The sequence below is a fragment of the Trichogramma pretiosum genome, unplaced genomic scaffold (assembly GCF_000599845.2).
Source record: "Trichogramma pretiosum strain Unisexual culture from Peru unplaced genomic scaffold, Tpre_2.0 scaffold101, whole genome shotgun sequence".
NCBI lineage: Eukaryota > Metazoa > Arthropoda > Insecta > Hymenoptera > Trichogrammatidae > Trichogramma > Trichogramma pretiosum.
Window position 1 is genome coordinate 91,783 of NW_019640823.1, and position 10,410 is coordinate 102,192.

Consider the following 10,410-nt stretch of genomic DNA (forward strand, 5'->3'; position numbering starts at 1 on the left):
GTTGATTTTTCCCAATGCGCGCGCCAAGAGAGAGAGATAAAATTATAATGATCGCGGCTTGGCGCGTGTGCCTCGATCATTATACATACTAATATTACTATCTCTCTTCCTCACTCTCTCGAACCGGATTCGACGACGACGCCGCTTCGGTTCGATTCTAACTGCATCTCTCGTTGAAAATTGAGTTGTACACATCCAGCATACGCGCAGCTGCGGAGTTTCAAAACGCGACGAGGATCATGTCGATAAGCCTGCCGAAATTTTACGCATTCGCTCTCTGCTGCTGGTTGGGTGAGTGGAAATTTTTTTTTTTTAACAGTTGCCTGTGTATATGTTTTCGTAAGTGCGCGCAAGATCCATCCATCGATATCGCACGCGATTATTTATCTTATATACACACACCTTTTGCGTGTATCGCAGGAACGACTCTGGCAGCCGAGACCAACAACACCGGCCCCGAGCAGTACCTGGACTTTCGCATAATCGGCGGCGACGAGGCCGAGCCCCGGCAGTTCAAGTACCACGTCTACCTGGAGACCGGCTGGGGCTTCTACCTGTGCGGCGGCGGCATAATCGGCGATCGGTACGTCCTCACGGCGGCGCACTGCGTTATCGACACGCGCACCGATCGCTTTTACGATCACCCGCTAAGAATAGTGGCCGGTACCGATACTCGACTCAACGCAAGCAGCAACGATCATCATTATTCGAGCAACGGGGCTGTCGTGCTGGCCGTCGAGCAGGCCTACGTGCCCTACATGTACAGGTCGAGCGACATCGGCGACATAGCGCTGTTGAAGGTATCGTTGAAACACGCCAGCTTATACACGAAATTGACATATAAACACCGGAAATTTTTTGTTTTCGTTGTAACATTACGTTAGAAAATACGACTCCGATACTTTGACTTATTCGAATTAATTCAAGACCTATACACGATCGATTGAAATACAAAAATATTATCGATACTTTTCTCTTCTACTTGAGTGGGACAGAATGCAGAACAAGCTGAGAAAGTTTTTTGCAGACTAAAATAACTTTTTTTTTTAACGCTCTTGTTGATGTTTTGAAATTGGAAAAGAAATTGAGATTAGAATACTGGGGCGTAGAATTTTAGTATTATAATTCATCATAGATTGGTCCTGGACTAATTTAAATAATTAAAAGTATTAGAGTCGTATTTTCTGTTGTAAAAAGGCAAGCAAAAACGCAATTTTACATCAAAAATACAATACTTCAAAATTATCATTAAATTTTCATGATTTTAATTTACACGTACTAAAAATTATGTATCTACTTCAAAAATCTGGCCATATTTTCGCTCTACTTTCAATTGTTCATATAAGTTGAAAAAGTTTCCTCGGTAACATGATTGTAAACAGTATGATTACAAACGATTTGGACGTCGATCCTCAAAGACATTGGTCATGTTTATATTATTAGAAATTCAGTTTGAATGTTGTCTTTCCCGATGAAACAAGTCCTAACATCAAAGATAAATTTTAATCATCAATTTTCTGCCACGCTCAATTGAAGGATCCATCGTTAGATTAAGGTACCAAAATGTATAAAAGCGAGGAGAAAATCAAAGACGTTGTCTCGGAAAATAATTCCAGTGGAAACGACATAGTTGTTTCTGACGAAAAACAGCCGGTTTTTGATATCTGTCAGGATGCATTTACACTAGAATCAAACATGATAGCACACCGAGACACATATCACAATGAAAAAAAAGATTATGCATGCGACAAGTGCGACAAGAAATTCGAGTTCCGAAGTCATTTGAGTAGACATCAAATATCAGAACACAAAAGCCGCAAAGATTTTGTATGCGACAAGTGCCAAAAGAAATTTGTGAAAAAATCAAGTTTATTCGCGCACCAAAAGTTGGTACACAAAGATCGTAAAAATTTCTCGTGCAACAAGTGCGAGAGGAAATTTGAAAATAAATCAAATTTAATCAAGCACAGAAAAATATTCCACGAAGTTTTCAAAGATTATTTATGTGAAATGTGCGCGAAGAGATTTGGAAATAAACATCATTTGGTCGTGCACTTAAAGACAGTCCACGACAATCGCAGAGATTTTGCTTGCGACAAGTGCGAAGAGAATTTTAGAAAAAAATCGCATTTGCTCTTCCATCTAAAGAAGGTACATGTATATCGCAAAGATTTTTCCTGCGATAAGTGTGCGGAGGTGTTTGTTAAAAAATCACATTTGATCGACCACCAAAAAACTATACATTAAAGTCGTAGAGATTTTGCTTGCGACAAATGTGAGAAAAAATGTGTAAGTAAAGCAGATTTATTGAAGCACCAAAGAACAGACCATGAAGGTCGCAAAGATTACGCATGTGACAGGTGCGAAAGGAAATTTGGACACAAATGGTATTTTCTTCTTCACCGAAGGACCGTCCACGAAGGTTGCAAAGATTTCGCCTGTGACAAATGCGAAAGGAAATGTGTGAGTAAATCAGATTTGTTGAAGCACCAAAGGACAGTCCACGAAGGTCGCAAAGATTTCGCTTGTGACAGTTGTGAGAAAAAATTTGGATTGAAAACAGATTTGTTTCGTCATCAAAGGATAGTCCACGAAGGTTGCAAAGATTACGCATGCGGCAAATGCGAAAAGAAATTCGGGGAACAAGGCAATCTGATCAGACATCAAAAAACTATCCACGAAGGTAGCAGAGATTTTGCTTGCGATAATTGCGAGAAAAAATTTGGACAAAAATCACACTTGCTCGCCCACCAAAGGACAGTGCATGAAGGTCGCAAAAATTACGTATGCGACAAATGTGATAATAAATTTGGACAAAAATCAGACTTATTTCGGCACCAAAGGATAGTCCATGAGGGTTGCAAAGATTATGTATGCAACAAATGCGAAAAAAAATTTGCACAAAAAGGTACTTTGCTCTTACACTTAAAAACAGTGCACGAAGGTAGTAAAGATTACGCATGCGAGAAATGCGAAAAAAAATTTGGACAAAAATACCATTTGCTCGTCCATCAAAAGACAGTCCACGAAGGTCGTAAAGATTTCGCGTGCGACAAGTGCGATAAGAAATTTGGACACGAATGTACTTTGCTCTTGCACATGAAAACAGTACACAAAGGTAGTAAAGATTACGGATGCGACAAATGCGAGAGAAAATTTTGACAAAAATCGAATTTGCTTTATCACCAAAGGACAGTCCACGAGGGTCACATAGATTACGCTTGTGACAAATGCGAAAAGAAATATACACAAAAAGTAGGTTTGCACTCACACCAAAAAAGAGTCCACGAGGGTCGCAAAGATTTCTCTTGCGACAATTGCGAAAAGAAATTTGGAGAAAAAAGGATTATGATTCAGCACCAAAAAACAGTCCACGAAGGTCGTAAAGATTACGCATGCCATAAGTGTGAGAAGAAATTTGGACATAAATCGTCTTTACTCGTGCATCAAAAGACAGTCCATCAAGGACGTAAAGACTATGCATGTGGCGAATGCGAACAGAAATTTGGACGCAAATCAAGTTTACTTTTTCACCACAGGACGAAACACAAATGTCGCAAAGATTAAGCATGTGAGAAATGCGAGAAGAAGTTTAAGAATACATCTAATATATTTTATTTAATACTCAAAAGCAGTACACGAAAAAATCGTTATGTATTGGTAATACATTGTTCATATTGGTAATACATTACATTTTCATAATGTTTGAACTTATTACAGGTATATCTTTCGAATAGTCGATTTTTTTCTGGACAAATGTAAATATATCGCTGATTTCATGTTAACTCAACTATTCTTTTTTGTTTAAATTTAAAATAATAAACACATATTTTGGCACGTCAAAAATGTTCTAGAATGTTTTTAGATATTTTGGGCTCGTATATCATTCTACTGTAGAGGGCCAAAATTGGCAATTTTCCATATTCTCACGAAATTCATAAAAAAATTACAAATATTTTGATAATTCCTAGCTCAGTATAAAGTGACCTAAACGGGAAAAGTGCAAGAGAGCTTTTTTGGAAATTATCTAAATTTCCAGAATAAAAATATGCTCCAAAGTGATTCGAGCACTCTGGAGGCTTGTGCAATAGAAATAATTATAAAAAAAATATAAGACTCAAAATTTAATAAATTATCATCCGGACTTTCATTTCCAAAATTATTTAGAAAGCTTTTTCGACGTATCAACTACTGCGCTATTGGTTTTGTGAAAGTTCGATCATTACTAGGCTTGGAGCCGCCAATAAGTGTCAGAAAATGTTCTAAAACGTCGAAAATAAGCTAATAAAAAAGAATATCTTAGATCCGGGGTCTCGCAGTCAAAAATATTCACAGAGCTTCCTCAGGCTGTCTACTAATACCTCCTAAATTTTTGCAACGGCTCGATTTGTTTAGCCATATTACAATTTATAAATGATCAATTTAAATTGTATGGTTTAATTAGTTAAGTGTTATAAAAACAATACATAAGCAGATATTGTAAACAATATGATCATGAACAATTTTGACATATCCCCTCGACATACTAATTATGTTTATAGTAATAACGAGTCAGTTTGAATGTTATCTTTCCCGATGGAACAAGTTATAACATCAAAAAATCAATTTTAATCATTAATTTAATTTTCTGTAACGCTCAATTGAAGGATATATTGTTTAATTAAGGCACCATAATGAATATAAGTGAGGAAAAAATCAAAGACGTTGTATCGCAAAATAATTCCAGTGGACATGACAATGTTTTTTCTGACGAAAAACAGCCCGTTTTTTATATTTGTCAAGAGGAATTTACACTAGAATCAAGCATGACGACACACCAAAATTCAAAGAACAAAGAACAAAATAATTTCGCTTGTGACAAATGCGAAAAGAAATTTCCGTTTCGAAGTCATTTGAGTAGACATCAAATATCAGAACACAAAAGCCGCAAAGATTTTGTATGCGACAAGTGCCAAAAGAAATTTGTGAAAAAATCAAGTTTATTCGCGCACCAAAAATTGGTACACAAAGATCGGAAAGATTTCACATGCCACAAGTGTCAGAAAAAATTTGAAAATAAATCAACTTTACTCAAGCACAATAAAATATTCCACGAAGTTTTCAAAGATTATTTATGTGAAATGTGCGCCAAGAGATTTGGAAATAAATATAGTTTGCGATTGCACATAAAAACAGTTCATGAAGGATGCAACAATTTTTCATGCGACAAGTGCGAAGAAAATTTTAGAAAAAAATCACATTTGCTCTTCCATCTAAAGAAGGTACATGTATATCGAAAAGATTTTTCCTGCGATAAGTGTGCGGAGGTGTTTGTTAAAAAATCACATTTGATCGACCACCAAAAAACTATACATAAAAGTCGTAGAGATTTTGCTTGCGACAAATGTGAGAAAAAATGTGTAAGTAAAGCAGATTTATTGAAGCACCAAAGAACAGACCATGAAGTTCGCAAAGATTACGCATGTGACAGGTGCGAAAAGAAATTTGGACACAAATGGTATTTTCTTCTTCACCGAAGGACCATCCACGAAGGTTGCAAAGATTTCGCCTGTGACAAATGCGAAAAAAAATTCGGACAAAGATCGCATTTGCTTTACCATCAAAGAACAGTCCACGTGGGTCGCAAAGATTAAGCTTGTGAGAAATGCGAGAAGAAGTTTAAGAATACTTCTAATAAATTTTATTTAATACTTTAAAGCAGTACACGAAAAAATCGTTATGTATTGGTAATACATTGTTCATATTGGTAATACATTACATTTTCATAATGTTCAAACTTATTACAGGTATATCCTTCGAATAGTCGATTTTTTTCTTGACAATTGTAAATATATAGCCGATCTCATGTTAACTCAACTATTCTTTTTTTTTAAATTTAAAATAATAAACACATATTTTGGCACGTCAAAAATGTTCTAGAATGTTTTTAGATATTTTGGGCTCGTATATCATTCTACTGTAGAGGGCCAAAATTGGCAATTTTCCATATTCTCACGAAATTCATAAAAAATTACAAATATTTTGATAATTCCTAGCTCAGTATAAAGTGACCTAAACGGGAAAAGTGCAAGAGAGCTTTTTTAGAAATTATCCAAATTTTCAGAAAAAATATGCTCCAAAGTGATTGGAGCACTCTGGAGGCTTGTGCAATAGAAATAATTATAAAAAAAATATAAGACTCAAAATTTAATAAATTATCATCCGGACTTTCATTTCCAAAATTATTTAGAAAGCTTTTTCGACGTATCAACTACTGCGCTATTGGTTTTGTGAAAGTTCGATCATTACTAGGCTTGGAGCCGCCAATAAGTGTCAGAAAATGTTCTAAAACGTCGAAAATAAGCTAAAAAAAAGAATATCTTAGATCCGGGGTCTCGCAGTCAAAAATATTCACAGAGCTTCCTCAGGCTGTCTACTAATACCTCCTTAATTTTTGCAACGGCTCGATTTGTTTAGCCATATTACAATTTATAAATGATCAATTTAAATTGTATGGTTTAATTAGTTAAGTGTTATAAAAACAATACATAAGCAGATATTGTAAACAATATGATCATGAACAATTTTGACATATCCCCTCGACATACTAATTATGTTTATAGTAATAACGAGTCAGTTTGAATGTTATCTTTCCCGATGGAACAAGTTATAACATCAAAAAATAAATTTTAATCATTAATTTAATTTTCTGTAACGCTCAATTGAAGGATATATTGTTTAATTAAGGCACCATAATGAATATAAGTGAGGAAAAAATCAAAGACGTTGTATCGCAAAATAATTCCAGTGGACATGACAATGTTGTTTCTGACGAAAAACAGCCCGTTTTTTATATTTGTCAAGAGGAATTTACACTAGAATCAAGCATGACGACACACCAAAATTCAAAGAACAAAGAACAAAATAATTTCGCTTGTGACAAATGCGAAAAGAAATTTCCGTTTCGAAGTCATTTGAGTAGACATCAAATATCAGAACACAAAAGCCGCAAAGATTTTGCATGCGACAAGTGCGACAAGAAATTTGTGAAAAAATCCAGTTTATTCACGCACGAAAAATTGGTACACAAAGATCGGAAAGATTTCACATGCAACAAGTGTGAGAGGAAATTTGAAAATAAATCGACTTTACTCAAACATAAAAAAATATTCCACGAAGTTTTTAAAGACCATTTATGTGAAATGTGCGCCAAGAGATTTGGGAATAAACATGGTTTGCTATTGCACATAAAAACAGTTCACGAGGGCAGCAAAGATTTCTCCTGCGACAAGTGCGGGGAGAAATTCAGAAAAAAATCTCAATTGCTTTTCCACCTCAAGATGGTACACGATGTCTTCAAAGATTACCAATGTGACAATTGCGGGATAAAGTTCGTACAAAAAAGTTATTTGCTCAAACATCAAAAAACAGTCCATGAAGGTCGCAAAGATTTCCTACGTGACAAGTGCGATAAGAAATTTGGAGAAAAAAATCGTTTGAATTTGCACCAAATGACAGTCCACCTAGGACATAGAGATCACGAATGCGACGATTGCAAGAAGAAATTCGGACGAAAATCAAATTTGCTAACTCACATAAAGATAGTCCACGAAGGTCGCAAAGACTATCCATGCGACAAATGCGAGAAAAAATTTGGATTAAAATTGACTTTAACTGAACACCAAAAGGCAATACACGAAGATTGCAAAAATTGCGTATGCGATAAGTGCGAGAAAGTATTTGGACACAAATCGAATTTGCTTTCACACAAAAAAACAGTTCATGAAGGTCGCAGAGATTATGCATGCGACAAATGCGAGAAAAAATTTGCACATAAACAGTATTTTTTAAAACACCAAATGATAATCCACGAGGGTCGCAAAGACTACGAATGCGACAAGTGCGAAAAAAAATTTGGACAAAAACAGCATTTGCTTTTCCACCAAAAGACAGTTCACGAAGGTCGCAAAGATTACGCATGTGACAAGTGCGAGAAAAAATTTATAGAAAAAAGAAATTTGCTTACCCACTTAAAGGCAGTTCACGAAGGTAACAAAGTTTACGCATGCGATGAATGCGAGAAAAAGTTTGGACATCAAAGTAATTTGATTAGACACCAAAAATCAGTCCACGAAGGTAGTAAAAATCATGAAGGTAGTAAAAATCACGAGTGCGACAAATGCGAGAAAAAATTCAGACGAAAATGGACATTGATTAGACACCAGATGATAGCACACGAAGGTCGAAGAGATTACGCATGCGACAAATGCGAGAAGAAATTTGGACGAAAAGCGTCCTTGATCAGGCACCGCAAGATAATACACGAAGGCCGTAAAGATTTTGAATGCGGATACTGCGAGAAGAAGTTTGCACTTGAACATCATATGCTGTTGCACCAACAAACAGTCCATGTTGGTCGCAAAGACTACTTGTGTGACAACTGCGGGCAGACATTTGGACACAAATGGAATTTGTTAAGGCACCAATTGACAGTCCACGAAGATCATAAAGATTTTGCACACAAAAAAGCGAGAAGAAATGTATGGTGTGATTAATTTGATCAAACACTAAAAAACAGTCTATGAAAAAATTATTATTAATAATGAATTTCCTTTTAAACTTACTCAAACTTATTTCAATAATTAATTATCGCCGAATAGTTCCTTATAGAATAGCTTGTTTTTTATTAATAAAACAATAAAAAGCGTTGATTTTTTTTGACAATTGTAATTTTATATTGATACATTTTATAAAATTACCTTCACATCTTACTTGATTTATGAAAAACAATCAATTGTCATGCTACATAATACACATTGTCGAAACGCAGCTAAACGGCTCGCTGGGCCTGGCCACGAATCCGAATCTGCGCGCCCTCGAGCTGCCGCGCGACCAGCTGCTCACCTACGACGACGAGGAGGTGCTGATCAGCGGCTTCGGCATCACCTGGCTCAAGTACTACATGGCCCCGAGTAGTAGTTCCGCCGACGGTACAGCTGCGCCGGGTCATCAGAGCCCGGCGGTGGTGGACGGCGAGCTGAGCGCGCGACTGCGCTACGCCCGGGCCGACGTGATACCGACCCAGGCCTGCCGCAAGATCTACAAGAGACGCCAGCCGGTCTACTACGTGCAGATCTGCACGAGGCTGAGGCAGCGCGAGTACAGCCGGCCCGAGGGCGTCTGCGTGGTAATTATCGCATATCGTAGTCGAATCATCTCTTATTTTGATAATACATAAACTTCATAATTTCCCTTGACCCAATTAACATGTAAATATACCTCTCTAATACATAATTTGATATTATACGCCATTAATAGAAATATTCCAAAGATCGCTTCATTCAAAGCTATTACCTGATTTATACAATTATTTTGACTTTGCCACTTGTAGATTTACAGATTAAATTGCTCGCCATCTAGCAGTGTAGGCTTGAAGTAGTTGAAAACTGTTATAAAATTTGAAAACAGATAAACTGACACTTTCAAGTCATTTAAAACATTTAAACATTATTTAACACAATTTTAATTGAAAAATCTACAAAAAATCAAGCCAACTAATCGCAAAGTAATTCAAAACATTTTAAATGGTCGTTTCTTGCTCGTTAGCCCATTATTAATGTTGAGAACTTCTACCAGCGGTTTGACGACGTGCAAATGCGTTTTCTTCTTTTGCATTTATGGTCAATTATATTAAGAATGAAGCGTGAAAATGTTTTATTTCGATATGTTTAATATTTTAAAACTTATTAAGATTTTTAAAGGGTTGAAGTGTTCTAAAATTTTTGAGCAGTGATTCAATTTGAGATCAATAACGTTAGACGAAGAAAATATTTTCATTTACATTTTTTTGTTTTATTTTTTATCAAGAAGCTCTATCAATGAATTGGCAACGGTTAATAATATGTACAATAGTCAAAATTAACGTTCAACCATTAATTTAATTTAGTCTCATAAAATTTCGTATGAAGGAAGTTCGCTTACGCATCAATATCGCAAAAATACCAATTAACGACATCGATTTCACATAATTTTATTCATTTTTGATCGCGTATAAAAAAAAAAACAACAACTTTACATCGTATATCCGTTCGTCTGTTCACAACACATTCAGGGCGACAGCGGCGGCCCGGTGGTGCACAACAATCGTACGATCGTCGGCGTGGTGAGCCGCGGTCCGCTGTCGTGCTCGGAGCTCGTCGTGCCGGCGCGCCACACCCGAGTCTCGCCCTTCGTGCGCTTCATCGATCACGCCGTGCACGGCACCCACGACCCGGACATGATGGCACGAGTACACAATTTTCTGTAGACAAAAAACGAATAATAATGAAATAAAATATTAATATTATATGTAAAATAAAATCTATATACGATGTTATAAAGACTCACGCGTGTGTATCTTTATTTTTAAATAATATAATAATACAGCGTCAT

The 10,410-nt window shown here is 36.3% G+C and overlaps 1 protein-coding gene across 1 annotated transcript; it reads left to right on the top strand.

Annotated features, from left to right (window-relative positions):
* The first annotated feature begins 213 nt into the window (after positions 1–213).
* On the top strand, positions 214–10,285 carry LOC106655396 (trypsin-like). The gene is made up of 4 exons (XM_014375772.1): positions 214–291; positions 421–800; positions 8,810–9,166; positions 10,091–10,285. Exons 1-4 carry the CDS (start codon positions 240–242, stop codon positions 10,283–10,285), a joined length of 984 nt encoding a protein of 327 aa, XP_014231258.1. The 5' UTR covers positions 214–239.
* The last annotated feature ends 125 nt before the right edge of the window (positions 10,286–10,410 follow it).

Bases quoted from the DNA above. Each gene is read 5' to 3' on its own strand.
- LOC106655396 (XM_014375772.1), top strand. From the start codon at position 240: ATGTCGATAAGCCTGCCGAAATTTTACGCATTCGCTCTCTGCTGCTGG. The intron at 292-420 runs GTGAGTGGAAAT...CGTGTATCGCAG, and splicing joins CGCTCTCTGCTGCTGGTTGG to GAACGACTCTGGCAGCCGAG. The intron at 801-8,809 runs GTATCGTTGAAA...GTCGAAACGCAG, and splicing joins GCGACATAGCGCTGTTGAAG to CTAAACGGCTCGCTGGGCCT.